Source organism: Parambassis ranga, chromosome 2, assembly GCF_900634625.1.
Source record: "Parambassis ranga chromosome 2, fParRan2.1, whole genome shotgun sequence".
Taxonomy (NCBI): Eukaryota; Metazoa; Chordata; class Actinopteri; family Ambassidae; genus Parambassis; species Parambassis ranga.
In genome coordinates this window covers 7,085,906-7,102,772 of record NC_041023.1, presented here as the reverse complement: position 1 = coordinate 7,102,772, position 16,867 = coordinate 7,085,906, and the positions used below count along the sequence as shown (strand labels likewise).

General features: G+C 41.3%; 1 protein-coding gene across 4 annotated transcripts in view; it reads right to left on the bottom strand.

Moving 5' to 3' along the window:
• Nucleotides 1-16,867, bottom strand: part of trps1 (trichorhinophalangeal syndrome I) — a 193,932-nt gene that overhangs the window by 50,375 nt on the left and 126,690 nt on the right. For all 4 annotated transcript variants that reach the window (XM_028431880.1, XM_028431887.1, XM_028431864.1 and 1 more), the window contains 2 exons: nt 3,255-3,986; nt 2,899-3,014 (listed from right to left, as the gene is read on the bottom strand). In XM_028431880.1, the coding sequence (XP_028287681.1) occupies nt 2,899-3,014; nt 3,255-3,986 (848 nt within the window). The remainder of the gene's footprint in view (nt 1-2,898; nt 3,015-3,254; nt 3,987-16,867) is intronic.

Genomic DNA, 16,867 nt, shown 5'->3' with positions numbered 1-16,867 from the left:
TGAAGGATTCACTTGTGAACGAATGAAGGATTCGCTTGTGAACAAGTGACGGATCTACTTGTGCAGCCTTCACAGCTTCACAGCCTGGCCCTTCATAGAGCCAGGCTGCACAATCATTTCCAGAGATTGTGCACAAGTGAATCCTCTCTTCATGTTGCTTTCTGCTCTTCTCACCATCAAATGACCACCGCCTTTTTGTTTTGTTTAGTCTACACCTGTAGACATCAAAGGGCCACACGTGCATAGCAACACTTTCTTTGTTTTTGTTTACTATGAAGACTCTGTGGTTGTGTGTACTCACAGACAACAAGATCAGTGTGCAAATGGCTCTCTTCCTCTCTAACATACACACACAGTGTGTAGACACACAATTATGTGCTAAAATACTCCCTATAACTCCATATACAAGCCAGAAACTACACTACATGAGCACAGGCCTGCAGGTAAAGGGTTAATATGGTAATTAAGTTGTTAACTGTAAAAATCACAAATGTTACCTCCTACCAACAGGGTAAACCACCAACAATCAAGAATGCATGATTATGTAGTGCCATGGCTGTGCAGTCAAAAAAAGTATGTTTATAATGTAAGTCTATGGGACAAAATGGGAGAAAAAAAGAAAATCCAGTGCTGTGCAAAAACTAATAATGCAATAAAGTCAATTTTTTTACTGATGTTTGACATGACCAAGACTGTAATAAAGGTTCAAAAGAATCCAGTCCACATTCACCTTTTCTATTAAAAATGAGCCATTTTGTGTGTTTTTTTTTCAATTTTCAGCACCACCCCTTATAAAATTGGTGATTAAAGGGTTAAAATCCTGGGGGAAAATGATTTTTTCACTACTGTTGATTAGAACTGAAGTTAATTAAAAGGTCTATGCAAAAAAATTTCAAAAAAATATTTATCTAATATATTTTTAAAACCGTTAAAGTTAGGGGACGTTTTTGTCCCCGAACAACACATTAGGGAGAAAAAAAGAAAATCCAGTGCTGTGCAAAAACTAATAATGCAATCAAGTCAATTTTTTTACTGATGTTTGACATGACCAAGACTGTAATAAAGGTTCAAAAGAATCCAGTCCACATTCACCTTTTCTATTAAAAATGAGCCATTTTGTGTGTTTTTTTTTCAATCTTCAGCACCACCCCTTATAAAATTGGTGATTAAAGGGTTAAAATCCTGGGGGAAAATGATTTTTTCACTACTGTTGATTAGAACTGAAGTTAATGAAAAGGTCTATGCAAAAAAAATTCAAAAATATATTTATCTAATATATTTTTAAAACCGTTAAAGTTAGGGGACGTTTTTGTCCCCGAACAACACATTAGGGAGAAAAAAAGAAAATCCAGTGCTGTGCAAAAACTAATAATGCAATCAAGTCAATTTTTTTACTGATGTTTGACATGACCAAGACTGTAATAAAGGTTCAAAAGAATCCAGTCCACATTCACCTTTTCTATTAAAAATGAGCCATTTTGTGTTTTTTTTTTTCAATTTTCAGCACCACCCCTCATAAAATTGGTGATTAAAGGGTTAAAATCCTGGGGGAAAATGATTTTTTCACTACTGTTGATTAGAACTGAAGTTAATTAAAAGGTCTATGCAAAAAAATTTCAAAAAAATATTGATCTAATATATTTTTAAAACCGTTAAAGTTAGGGGACGTTTTTGTCCCCGAACAACACATTAGGGTAGTGTTTGCGAACAATGCATGAGGGTTAATGTGCTCCAATGGTGCTTGATTACGAAGACAAAAATTCAGCTGCCTTTGAAATATGTGGGCAACCTTTACCTTGTAGACAGTATTATGATTTGCACCTGAAGGTTTGCCATCATTAACTCCTCTCAGCTGCTGTTAGAAATGTTTTAAACTGAATGCTGTTTATGAGCGATTAGCAGAGGATATGCATTTAAAAGCTATTATTTAAGCGTATGTACACGTCTGTCTGTGTGCTGGGGAGCGCATGCACACGTATGTCTGCCAGGTGCCGGCCAGGCTTGTCTCCCTTTTTCTCTGTCTATCCATCTGTCAGTCTATAAAACTTTATAACTTGCCGCACAATGCCTCACTGTCCAAATAACACACACCCTATGTTACAAATCAGTTGCAGCTTGCTCTACCCAATAAATTATTCTGTTCGGGTACGGGGCCAGACTGTGCAGATTTATGACAGCAAGTTTGATTGCAGTGAACTGTTAACGAAATCAAGGTGGTAACTTGTATTGGATCAAAGTTTCTAAATAAGATTCAAAACGTTTCTGATGTCACTTTGTTTTTATGTTGCCATGTGACTAATAGTTAAGTTCTTTTATGTGACGTTAATTATACGAACGAAACTACAATAAGTGCATCATTTAATCCATTCAGATGATGAATATTGCTTCGTATTTTGAAAGTCTCCATAATACAGCAGGGTAAATATGAAGATGATTGGAAAATATTTAGAAATGTGATACTTTGTGTTTTCAGTCAGAGCTGAGCATACATACAAGTACAACTATATGTCTGTTGGAGTCCAAAATGTCTAACCTGAGGCCCATCAGCTCCATGAATCCAGGTTTTTCCTGTGCGGCTGCAACACGTTCTAGTTTCCCGCCTGAAACACTGCTGAACTGTTAATTTGGTGCGTTTTTTTTTTTTCTGTCTGGATGCTTTATGCTGCCCCTGTGTCTGACTTCCTGTCTGCTCTCTGCTGCTTAGACACTTCTGAAATACACTGCAGTGAATCCTAAGAGAAGTCATGATCAGCTCTTGGCTTAAAGGTGCGTTCAGTAAAATCCCAAAAGCTTTATTGTACCCGTTTCAGTCCTGAGGTAATGTTTCCAATTAGACAACCAGCTTCACAGCCACACGACATAGAAAGCTGCCGATTTTCGCGTCACCTTTAATCGTACCTGTACGTCATATGTGCCGTTCACGACGACGGTCCTGTGCTGCTGATTCTGCGCATCTGGTCTTGTCTTTCCCATCTCTTTGGCTTGGCTCCTATGTCCTTGTCCTGCCTGTATGTCTGACAACAGACACACAAAAAGGAGTCAGAGTATACAGACAACGAGGGGGCTAAACTGCTTGACAAAGAAAAATGTTACTGTGGTACACCCTGAGCACAGTGTGTGGTCTAAAGCTTGATCAGTGATGCACACTTCGTCAGCCTGTGCAGGGATCCATTTAATTTTCCATTTATAACCTTTTTAATATAATAAGCATCAACACAGGCGAAGACACACTTTCATCAGACAGCTGGAGTTACCTAGAGGTGTGTGTTGGGGCGCCATGTTGTGCAGGGCCAGGATGTGTGTGTCAAGGGCAGCATCCTGTCGTGTGCGGTTGTGCAGACCCAGGTGATACTTCCTAAAGTGCTTCACCAGGTCAGCGGGGTCATTGCCGTAGTAACCGTAACCACACACATTGCACTTGAAGTCCTGGAGTTTAGGAGAAGGGCTGGAGGAAAGTGGAGGGGTGTCGGTTGCTGACTCCTCCCCTCCTTCCTGTCTGGGGAGGAGGTGAGCGGCGGAGAGGAGAGGAGGGGTTAGATGATCTGCTTCCCCTCTGTCTCTGTCGCTCCTCTCCCCCTCCTCTAACCCCTTATCCCCATCCTCAGGCTCTGATTGGCTCCCAGGTCTGTCAGTCAGCACTGTGACTCCCTGTTTCACTCTGCCTCCCCCTCCTCCTCCTCGCCTTCCTCCCCTCTCCTCATTGCTGTAGCGATCCCCAACAGATGAGGGTGAGACAGATGAGGAAATGCACTCGCTTTCTCCCCCCTCCTCCTCCTCTTGCTGCTGCTGCTGCTGCTCTTCGTCTCCTCTGATCCGCTCAGAGGATTCTGGTTCAGAGGGCCGGTTTATTCGTTCGGCCTCTGCTCCCACTCTCCCTTCCTCCTCTCCCTCTTCTTCCTCCTCTCCTGCTGGCTTCCTCCCCTCTTCTTCCTCCTCTTCTTCACCTCCCACACTCCGGATAGGGGGATTCTTCTTCCTCACCATCTCTAAAAAAAAGAAAAAAGTTTTTTCACTGTTGAGTTTACATGATTTGATTTTAAGTACTGTTTATGTAAAACCTGTGCATACAAATATCAAGACAATTCCCATAATCCCCCTAAAAGATACAAGGTGCACCACTGTGGCTTACACACACACACATGCACACACACACACACACATAATGTTCTGACAATGATGTACAGTATGTGTACAGATCAGCTTTGATTCAATTTACAAACTCCTTTGAAAGCTAAAATCTGTGACGATACTCAACCACAAACCTCGTCAAAGAAAAACAGACGCAGCAAATAAGAAACATCTCAGCTGTGAGAGATTTTTCAGGGCTGTGTGTGTGTGTGCGCGCAGAAATGGCCATTTAATCTCAATGCATAACTTTTTTTTGCCCTTTTCTTCCTCTAACTAGGGAGCGAATCTTTTTTATCGTTATGGAAACCATCCGTGAGAATCTTCAACACGTGACCACATCAAAAACCTAAACCATATCAGAGAGACTGAGACAGCGAGGGAGACAAGGGTGAGGCGCAAAAGAGAGAGAGAATGGGGGAGGCAGGCAGAGGGAGAGGGAATGGGGAGAATGGCCAACACAGAACCACATCAAACCCTACACCCCATATCAGAAAGATGGATGAGGGAGGCGGCAGACTGCAATTCATCCCCTCCAGCACTCCGAATTTCTGCGTGCATCTCTTTCTGCGTGCCTGTCATTCATTTTCTGACTCTCCTTTTCTCATTGCTCGTCCTCTATCTGTGCCACCTCCTGTCCTTTGGATCCCTCTCTTTTCTTTCTTTTCTGCTTTTCTTCCTCATTTCATATCTCATTTTACTTTTATCCCCTTGCTCATCTTCCTTTCTCGCTCTCGCCCTTTCATCCTTTTTGTGTGTTTTACCCTTTCACAATGGCTGTAAAATATTATCAATGGAACCCTGAGAGGGCATTTTCAACCATTTTTTTGTATTCTCTATTGCCATCCTTTAAATGCAAGAACAACTGCAACAATAATGAGTAGTTCCATCATTATTTTTTTTCTTTCAGCTCCTTCCCTCTCCTCCTCTCCCTTGCCTTATAATCACTATACAAAGCCATCAAATAACCAACCATGTGTTTTATGTTAAACTATAATCTTTCTTTTGTTCAAAAAGAGAACAATTGCGGTCGTACTCTTCACAACAGTCGTGACAGGGAGATGCTGCATGTGTTTTCGCATGTGCGACTTTGTGTTTATTTGTGGTTGTTCAGTTCATGTTCAGTCGTAAACACAGTCAACTCGTTGACCCATACGCTCAGTGTATGTGTATGTGTGTGTGTGTGTGTATGTGTGTGTTTGGTCATAAACACAGTCAAAGCCAAGAGGCGCCTGATAGACGCCAAAACTGATCACTTTTAGATCAATGCAATACGGGGGGCGGGGATGACACTGAATGAGTGTGTCTGTGTGTGAGTAATGCATATTGGATGATGTGCCTGGAAGGGAGATAGCATGTGTGTGCCACCCTGCGAGTTGTTGTGTTGAGATAAACGCGGATTTTTATTTACACATAGCGAGATGCAAACACGGGAGAATCAACACACAAACACAAAGGAAAGATGTTAAAGAGAATGTAAACTTAGCAATGGGATGACCGTGAATAAACACAAGCAGATTAAAAACAGCCATATTTTACACAACTTTGTCACGTTATCTAGAGGAAGAGAAAAGAAGAAGAAAAAATAATCTGAGAAAGAAAGGACAGAAAAAAAGGAGACCTGCTTTCTTTGTTGAATCCAATTTTCTTTCTATGGCCTTTGTAGTATTTTACAATTTTTCTCTCCCTCTTTCTCTCTACCATACAACTATTAAAATAAAGCAATTTATGTCTGCAAGGGCCCACGCCTAGACCAGCCCTGGCACTGGCTCTGTGTGTGTGTGTGTGTGTGTGTGTGTGTGTGTGGTGTGTGTAGAGCAGAGGAAAATCTCATCTGATGTTCACCACACCCAGTCAGAATTCATCATTCACTCACACACACACACACACACACAGTGGAAAACTACAGATCGTTGCGGTACAGCAATGAAGCTGAAATCCCAACCTACAGAGCCCTGACTGACCTAACTGTGTTTCCATCTGCCCCGTATGACTTCACAGATGATATCAAGTTAATGACGATAATAATTAAAATTCTAAATACTATCAAATCTTTTGTGCCAATGTATTTAGAAGACTGTATAAATCTGTGTGTGCTGCAGTAACAGCCTTTGTCTGCTTTAGGCTGTATACACAGACTGGAACCATTACTATCAACTACAATTAGGTACAAGCCACCACAACATACCACACAACAACGACTGCTACTAGCTACAATTAGCCCCCTATACACCACAATGGCCTCAATACCACAGTAAAGATAAATGTGACAGATAATCATTTCCGTCAACAACAATTAGCCCCAACGCCACTTTTGGCTTTTATCTGAAATTGCCAATAATCATCTCAGGATAACTGCTGAGGGACGCAGAGGTAGGAGCATGGTCAGTTTCAGATATCACATCGACATTAGCCACCCGAAAAAGTCTGAAAACATTTGCTGCCGTATCATGTCAAATTGTTTTCAGGCAGACTTCAAGTAGTAAAAACAGCTGGAGTTTACAACCAGCAGCTGCCTGGAGCTCAAATCCTGTTTACTAACCATCAGGAATTTAAATTATTAAATCAATTAATAAGTAAATCTGGAAACTTTCTGAGACATGTTTACAATGTAATGAAACGTATAATTTGCTGGTGTTAAAATGAATGTTCATACAAGCTTGTAAAGTCTATATTTTATGGATGGTGACAACAGACACTTTTCCACCACAGGAACTGAAGGACCCATTCAGATTGTTGTATTCTGTATCCATTGACAACAAAGTCCTCTTATAGAATGAGATAAGAAAAGGACATAAATCCTTGCAGTGCCTTAAATAAGCGCACGTAATGTAAGACAGGATCAGCACGTCATATCAGACTAACACCAAAACTCATGCAGATCTCACTAATGGCAAAAAAGATTACCCGTACATTCCGACCACCACCCAGTGAGCCTGAGCCAGTTCTCTAAAAGCTTATTATTGAGTCGCAGTAATGGATGGGTTTGATACTGAATCTCAACACATCCACATTTTCCTGCTGCCTCCAGATATCTCTGCTGTTCCCCTCCCCGTGGGACAGCTGTAGTTGGCATCTCCATCTTTCATAAACAAAGGATTAATGCGCAACATATGAAGAAATAATGCTAAAGGCAAGGTCTTGTTACACAGAGAAGAGCTCTCTCCAGTGTTTCTTTCTGTTTCTTGATTTGCGTCATACTGTCTCTTTGTGTTATCCTCTCAGTTTCTGTCCTCACCTTTTTTTTTACCCCTCGTGGTGGCGTGTTCGTACGTTTATGGGTGAGTGAGGAAGAGTATGGCTTAGAGAGGGGAGGAAGTGAGAAGTCAAGAGGGAAGGTAAGGACTCTTAATTAAAATAAAAATCTTCACTGCATCTTTGAGAGGGAGGTGAAGTGGAAGGAGGACAGAACTTTGGAGAGAAGGAGAACTTTTAGACAGGAAAACTAATATATTTTCTTCCTCTAAGAAGAAAAAAGCAGAGATCATCAGGGGAAGAGGAGGCAAAGAGCAGATAACTTCCACATACTAATAAGCATCCTCCTGCTCAGAAAGGTGGATAACTTGTATATCATTTTCTTTAAAGATTCCTCTAGTGTCCAGAAGCAGTTCAACTTTTGCCAAAAAAATAAAAACACACTAGTTTATTATTACTGAACAGGGGCAAATCAAAAGTTTCTGTGCAACCATAAAAATTATTTCCCATTATTTAGCAGCACATTTCAGGTGTAATTTACCCTGCAGTGGAGATGGAGTTGTGCATCAGCTCGGGCTTCCAGCTGGTTGCCCCTTAAACAACCTGCAACATAATGGCTGCTGGATTTAAACCAACTGTGCAACCCAACAGTGAGGCTCCAGGTTTGCTTTGACTAATACAATAACCTAATTATTTCCCAGATGTCTTCTTCTGAGTGTTGATGTGTACTTGTATGCTTACAGGTGATGGGGAAGTTGAGCAAAAGAAAAACTGCTGATGGTGAGTGACTGTGTGCAGACATGTGAAGGCGAGATGTTCCGGCTAAATGGCACACTGAATAAATTAAATGGATTCACTACAAGTGGAAAATGCTTTAATTAGCTGAATTAATGAGACCAGACCAACTGCACAGCATTCCTGCTTTCATTTCCCTGAATGATGCACAGGATAGCAGCATGATCAAGATATCAAACGTTAGTTTTGAGCTACTAAACACACTCATGAGACAGACAGCAAGCAACCTGTGAAGTCACTTAACTGTCACTGTAAGAAGCACATCCAACAGAGTCCAGAGTTTGAGTTTAATTTTGCTGTTAAGTTGGATATTTTAACACACAAGGCCTATGCAAAGAAAGAATAGTGGTCTATGTAGTGAAGTTAAAACTAATTTTAGACATTAGTAAATAGACTAGACTGCAAAAATGGTAAAATACCCTCAGCGCTTGAAGAGTTAATGGGTCAATAAGGGCTGTAACTAATGAGTTTTTCAAGTAATTGGTTGATTAAGATCATTAAAATAAAAGACACTCATCACTAAATCGAAACATTGCACTGTTAGCACATTCAGTATTTTGGGACATTTCCCATCAACACACCACTTCCCGTCTGCCAATCCTTCCTGGAAAGACACCAGCTGCTGCCATTCTAAGTGTTAAAGCTTTCAAGACTGTGTCGTTTCCCTCAGCAGTCATTTATTTATACGAAAATGTCACAGATTATTTCTTCTAGGAAGGCCACTGATGCACAAAATGGCAGTCACGCTGAACTGCCTTGTAGCTTTAGGTTACGTGTCAGTGAATGAAAGCAGCTGAAGAAAATATTAATGAAATCATGCACGTGACCGCCTTTTGTGCCCACACAGACAAAACAGATCAGTCCGTGAAACCGAGCCTATTTAGAGCGGTGGGATAATAACGGGTAAACGGACACAAGTGCACGCTGCAGTGTTCGAGCGCTGGATGGGAGGGCGGGTGTGTCTGGCCTCTTCCAGAAACATGGGGATAAGGGAAGGAAAGTTGGCTGAAGGGAGGATTTCTGTTTTCAGGGAGACTAGTAACAGCTTGGAATTGATTTTGCAGAGGCAGGAGTCTAATTGAAGATAGGGAGGGGGGTCCAGAGAGAAACAGAAGGCGGGAGAGAGAGAAGGACGACATAAAATCACTGTGAGACGGAGTCCACCTGCCATTTTAAGACTAAAAGCACTCAGTTGACTGCTAGGCCCCTAATCAATGCCAGAATCCTTTCTTACACACACACACTCAATTCCTGCCACGGATCAAGCAAATCACACACACATATATAGCCACACACTCTCCCAGAGTGCAGGACTCATTTGTAATGGGGTAACAGCATGCAAAATATGTCATCTTAAATGTCAAACTTAATCAGAGGTTCACGTTTCAATAGCTCTCTCTCATTGCGAGCCTCCCTCCCCCTGTTTCGACAACTTCTTCACTCTCTAGGTGGCAAAACTCTTCACCATATTTGTCTGATTCTCACTCACACCCACAGACGTCCCTCGAGCTGTCCATCGTTCATCCAGTGCTCTCTCAATTAATCTCTTATCCATTACCCTCCCTCCTCTCTGTTTGCTGTCTTCTCTTCAATCTCCGTTTCTCTCCTCCCTTCCCTTTAAGCCTATCCTCACATGAACCTGCATGTGTGGTTTTCAAGGCTCTGTGTGTGTGTGTGTGTGTGTCTGTGTGTGAATGTGGAGATCTAAAAAGCACAACAACTTCAATCACACTATGTGACTGACAGGTATCTATCCATTAAATGCTGAGAAGAAACATTTTTTTAAAGGGGGGACAGACTCAGATAGTCACTTAAGGTTCTTTCCTCTGCTTCAGACACTCCCTTTGACTTCAACAACACACTTTAAACTGAAGATGCAAAACACAGGCAAATGTGAAGGTGCTGAGGAACAAACTTCCAACACTTGCGGCTCCACTGCGTCAACAATGTCAACAAAGAAGCACAGCTGGCAAGCACTTAGATCTTTGTATAGCTAAACATTTAATGCTGGGTAAATTACCACAAATACTACCAATGTTTTTCCACTTCAGGAACTTTTTGCTGAGCCGAGGTGGCAGAAACATTTACAGGAACAGCCCACTAACTGGCTGCAAAATGTCTTTTCTCTTCCATCACTTCCTTTGTTCTTGTCCTTTTGAGTATTTTTAATAACAAACTCACAGTTTAAATGTCCTCCAGGGGCAGTTTCACTGGCAAATATGCACCAAGTTGCAGAATGCCCAACAAGGTGCAAGTTCCTGCAGTGAATAAGTACCATATAGTTCCTTCCTATTCTGCTGCCATGTCAGGTCTGTCCCTGAAGATTGTCCCTCTGTTAGCATTAGCATGCACTTATGACGCAGCAGACCTGCTAACCTTTTAGCTGACTCTGAGAAGGACCTTTAATATTAAAAAAAAATCAAATCACTTTTATTTAGTACTAGTAGTACACTAGTATTTAGTGTGCTTAAACGCGCAAATACACACACATTCACTTACTCCCTGACCAGCCCCCACCTCCCTCACAAACTTTATTAAAAGTCTATTAGAGATGTCTGGCCTTGAATAACTACATTGCATTACTACACCACACAGGGTCTGGGAAGCACTGTATGTTGTGTTGTTTTGTGTATGTGTGCAATGCTCTGCAGGAGGGTGACCTACCCTTTCAAGGAGTTAAAGAAGAACACTGTTTAACACCACAAGCAGGCACACACATAAAACAGAGCGGCCGCCTTTCACTGCACCTCCAGAACTACAGAGAGTGTTTCTCACTTGACCAAACGAGATGCTCTTAACTGCTCGACAAATTGAAACACAAACTGAGCTAAATTTCTGCTTTCATGCTCAATTAACTCCTCTTCTTACTTAACAAGTCCCACACAAAAAAAACCCAAACGGTAAATGTTTCGAGTGACAGAAACCCAAACCAACCCAGAAACTTGTCCTACTGTGACTTACTCAGCATGACACAAGAGTAGCCGTTTTCATCTGCAAAAGCAAATTTGAAAGCGCTACGCTGTTACCCCGGGACCCACGCTCTATAAAAGTTTATTCTGAAGTGCGTGTCGGGGGGCTCCAAGGCTGGTGAGAGGAGTGTAAAAAAACAGGTTAGTCACTTCCTTTGAAGAAACCTACATGAACCTGTTATTCTGTCCACTTGTTCAAATTTTCTGGAGGTGCAGATATCACAATAAGCACCCGAATGTTAGATTATTACAAAAACATGCCTGCCAAGACACTGCTGGTTCAGTTCCCACTGGCACTATAAAGGATGCTGAAATAAATCAACATTACACACATACCCAGGCTGCGCACACAGCTGCATCCAAGTCCACACACACCTGTGTCATTTTATTAAATCACAGACCTTTAACTACTTGAAGGTGTGTCTGCTCATGCTTTTTGGGTATTCTCAGCAATTTGTGATGTTTTAGTGAAACAGACGCACACATAAACACAGACGCCGACTATATATCTCTTCTGCTATTTCAATAATCTGTGACCTGAGCGTTTAGAGGACTCAATAGTCTGGACTCTGGAATGGCTGTCTGGATTTTAACTTTGTACACACACACACAGTCAGATACAGACAGAGCTCCCCTGCTATGGTCCTTAGAGCACACTCTGTCTGTGTGTGAATGTGTGTGGGGAGCATACCATGTGTGTGTGGTCACGTCTAAGAGAGTCGCTTTAAAAATGGATCTCTATCTGTCTCTTTCTCATCACCGCTGATGAGGTCACCTTAAGCATTTTTTTTTTTGCGGTCCGCAAATTGTGGTCAACAGCTTGCCATTATGTGTTTCTGTGTGTGGGAAAGTGTGTAAAATATCATTTATAACTCTCAGGATAAATCATGCAACTGTCACAAGGGTGCACAGTTACACACACTGCAGGGAGAGAATGGAAAATGCACACACACTCCTCGCAGTGTGTGTAATTAATTACTGTTAAAAGGCTGCCAGGAGACAGATAACACAAATGCACATAAAAGGCAAAATGAATACTTTTCCTCTTACTTACAACAAACACACACACACACAGCCACCCAAACCTCAGTATGGATTGATCCTACAAACAACAATTACATCTCAGTGAGTTGTGCACGATTGTAATTAATGATAAAAACCATTGTAATATGACCACATTAAAATATTAGTTCCACCATTTGCATCTCATCATTTACATTATTTAAAAATAATCCAACTTCATTAAATCTTCATTTTGTCTTTTTCTGCACATCAACTTAGCAACACACACATCTGAAATCACACACGTCTGAAATCACACACAGAAACACACACACACACACATACTGGCAGTGTTTGAGCTTTTTCTTGGACTTGAAATCTACTGAATATACTCAATAAATAAGGTGTTTTTCTGAGTTAAAACTGATTTGTCAATCTAAAAAGGACATTATACTCTCCTACAGATAAAAGTATTAAATTGCAGCTTTAAAACTGAAAGAAACACTCTGACAGTATACAGAAATACAGGATGCACATAAACAAAAAATAAAAAAAACACATCAAAAACTATTTTTGATAAATAATTGAGTGGCGTCCTAAAAAAATCCTCACAATATTGTATTAATAAGTTGTCCTTTTGAGAGAGTGAAAAAGACAAAATACCATCCAAGCGAGGAAAAGTGTTTGGCAACCCCACATCTGAACTGAAATAATGACCGGCCCACAATATCACACAATAGTAATTAGCTGCTATATGCGCTCTGGCTCTGCTTCAAAGACAGAACAACTGATATAACTGTATTGCTAAGTAATAACCAGAAACTGCACAGTGAGGACCGCAGTGAAAACACAGACATACAGTACACTGTTCCCAAACTGCACTGAAAAGTTGATTTTCTGTGTTGTGGGTTTCTCTAACTCCAATTTCTGGATTTTACTAATAATCTGCAGTTGAGCTGGAGAATACCACCACACTGCTGCCACTGCAACACGTTAACTTTAGCCCTTTCTCTAACACAAGTGTAAATTCTGCACCACCTTAGCCCTGAAGCAAACCTTAGGCTCCACTTAAACAGCGCTCATTTAGAGTGATGCCATCTGCTGGCAATAGGAAAGGAGACTTGTGATCTTTTTTTTTGCTCTATTTCTGGTATACAAGGGGCATTCAACTTCCTCTGACAAGGCCTCAAGGGAATCAACGTATAACAGAGAGCAGACATAGCATAAAATCCACCCTTTCTGAGGAGTGTCAGACAGCTAAAAATGAAGGAGAGAGACAAAAATCTGATCAAAGAATAGAGGGGAAACAGGCAGGCGAATAAAGAGCACCACACTGTCACACATGAACACTGACCTGTTGGCCATCGGCCTTTTATTTGCTCCCCCCACCCCACATTTCTCCTACAAGCGTGAAAGTGTGGGGCAGAGGTGTGTGTGTGTGAGTGTAACGTAGACCCGACGACTTCCTTTAAACTTCCTGTGATCAGAGCTCAGGGGTTGCTGGGGGGTAACCAGGAAATTACACACACACGCAAACTGGGCCTCACAAAGTTTTAAAAAAGAGACGACAGTAATAAATAAACACAACTTTTACTTGTATTTAAATTAAACACCTTTAAACTTTACTAAATGAAACTGAAGTACACAGAAGTAATGGCCAATAACATTTGCATGTAATATGCAAAACACACAAATAGAGCAAAACACACAGGGGGAACCAGTGTTGCTCGATATTTCACAATAAAATCTGAGATTCAATCACTTCGCTTCCACTGCATACAGTGCAGTGTGTGTGTGTGTGTGTGTGAGTGTATTTCCAGCATTAACTTGTGTTTTCTCACACACTTATTTATGGGAGCAGAACCTCAGACACACACACACACAGACACACTAATACACACACGGACAAAAACGCATGTGAAGGACACTGGGACAGTTTAGAAAGCCTTGGGGCTAAGTCTGAGCTTTCATTTCCTCTATCCTGCATAACAACTGACAGATACACACGATACACACAGATACACACTGATGCACACACAGACAGACGGACGTTTGGCATGCCTGTGGGGAACTGCAGAGCTAGACGACAACCCAACAGAAACTAAAACTAATTTCAGCAATAATTAGTTTTTAAAAAAAAAAGACATGAAAAGTTATTTATACAAATCAGCGTCCATATTTTAGCTTTAAAGCTAACGGCTACATCGGAATTTCTAGCTATCCTAGGCAGGCTGATGATGTGTAGTTCTTGTTTTCTTTAAGAAGACATATTTCACCAGATGGGTATCTCAAGCAATGCAAAAACATCTTCTAAACGCAATAAAAGTGGCTGTTTTGCTGCCCACAGCTTGTGGAGAGGCATCCATCACTCTTCCATTAAAGCCACACTGCTTTCCTCTCTCACTGTCATTAATCATTTCCTTCCTTTCAGAAGACATCACTTACTTCCTGGACACTGACCCTAACCATAACCATCACCTTAAAACAAGCCTGCACACTGAAGCTCAATGACTTGCTTTTTTTTTTGTCCTCAACAAGGAGGTGGGTCCCCACAAAGTGACCATGCAAACAGATTTATGTCCCCACAACATGAGGAACACCAGTACACACACACACACACACAGGCAAATGTGCAGACTGTGAGCTTTTCAGTGTGAGGGGAAGTGGCAGGTCGTTGCGACATCAGTTGAGAGTTGGATATAAAAGCTTCCTAAGAAACATGAATTCAGTTGAAGAGTTTTGTTTGAAGTTGAGTGTAAATATATCATTTTATCGTACATATAACAACCAAAATTCTTCTATTGTTGTCTGTCAAACAACGTATGAAAGTAATGCAGTCAAGTGGTTATAGACATAATAAATGATTACTGAGAGATGTTGAAGTAAATCCACCGTCCTCATTCCAATCATGAGTATAAATCATCACTTCTCTCACACACTGTCAAACATTTCTGACATCACTACAGCATTATGCTGATGATTGAAAGCATTTCAAAATAAGAGTCTTGTTTTATCGAATGTATCCCCAACCTTAGCCCTTACACCAAACGGCACAGCCTATGCACACCACACACACAAGTAAAGTGACAACAATGCACACTGACCTGATTGGATCTAATTGTGCATTCTCAACATGACGAACTGAAATCGATCCCTGTGACTGTCTGTCTCGGGGTCGCTCTAGATGATTTTATGGAGGAGCAGAGGATGAAGGTGGTGATTATTCAGGGTGGGTCGCCTTGACAAGAGTCCTCTGACTGAAATATTGACTGAATGGTATCGACCGTTAATCGTGCATTGTGGAGCCAGTGGCTGCTTTCCACCTGCAATGCACTTTGGTTTATAACTTGAAAAAAAAAAAGAGTGAGCAGTGAGTGCCATGTAAACACAGCCCTTGCCTGTAAACACCAGCTTCGGTGAAACTCGCTTCAACTTCAAGTTTTTAAAATCGCGTTGTGACCTGACGGCAGACACAGCACTACACCCACCTTGTCTAAAACATGTTCATCATGAGCAGCTCTGACATCTGATACTTGCTGAGTGACTAAAAGGCGAACTTTCAATATTCTTGAGCATCTATGTCAAAGACACCAGCATGAAGCTCCAAAAGCTCAAACTTTTTAGGGGATTGGGCAGCCTTTGCATGACTTCCGAAGACACTGTGTCAGAATCAAATATGTGTTAGCGATGAGCCTGCTAGGCACCAAAATTATGACGTGTGGTCACAACCGGAAAATAAAAAGGAAAACACACCCTCAGAACTTATCAGCCTCTTTTAAGGGTGCATTGAGGAGAAGTCATGCTATCTCAACAAGATCAGGATACCTTAAATAGGTCAAAGACTTACAACAGATTCAGGTGTGGATCAGTAATAAGAGCAAAGGTATGTAAAGTTTAGTTCTCACGCCCATCTAACTGCAGGTACACCCTTCAAAATCCACAGACGTGCGTACAAATACAAGCATGGACGCGCACAAACACACAGTTTGGTGCTTAAACCTATCTAGATGATACTACACCCTAAATCCTTTCATCTCTTATTTTATACCCAGCTCCTCCCTCTGCCTTTTCCTCCTTTTCATCTCTTTTTATTCTTCTCCCTAATCTCTCTGATCTATGCCGCTGATGAATGACATGAAAAAAACGGCATGCCCCCGGTGTGCGGCTGAGAATATCTTCCATTTTTTTTCCCCTCCGTGTTCAATTTTCACTGCAATTGACAGCTGAAAGTGTCTTCTGCATGTTAGAAAATGTTTCATAGCCTTAGGGCTAAATCACATATAAGACTGTTGTAAAATGTCAAATACACATGGGTATCAATGGGGAAATTAGCCAAAAAGTACAACTGACTCTTACCCCGTATCTGCCTTTTGGCAGTCCCCCTTTGCCTTCAGTCGCTACCTGTTGTCTGTATTTAATATTTGTGCTTGCACCATTACGTTTGCAGTTACGCATGAGTCGAGGATAACAAACCACAACTCTGGCAACAATTCAGAAACTTGAAGGCATGCAAGACTAAAAACACAGCAAATGCTTGGCAATCCAAAATTGTTTATCCTCTGGGGTTGATTTACACAGAAACATATCAAGGCTATTTGGCAGCTGATCTGAAGGTCTCTGACATTAGACCCATGCACCTCCTAAGTCTAATCAACTGATCTTTTGTAAGAAGACCTAACTGTAAAGACAGGGAGACAAAGAGAGATTTAGAAAGGCAGCCCGAAAAGGAAGAGATGGGGAGAGACAGCAAGAGGATGAGATGTGAATTCATTGCCTTAAAA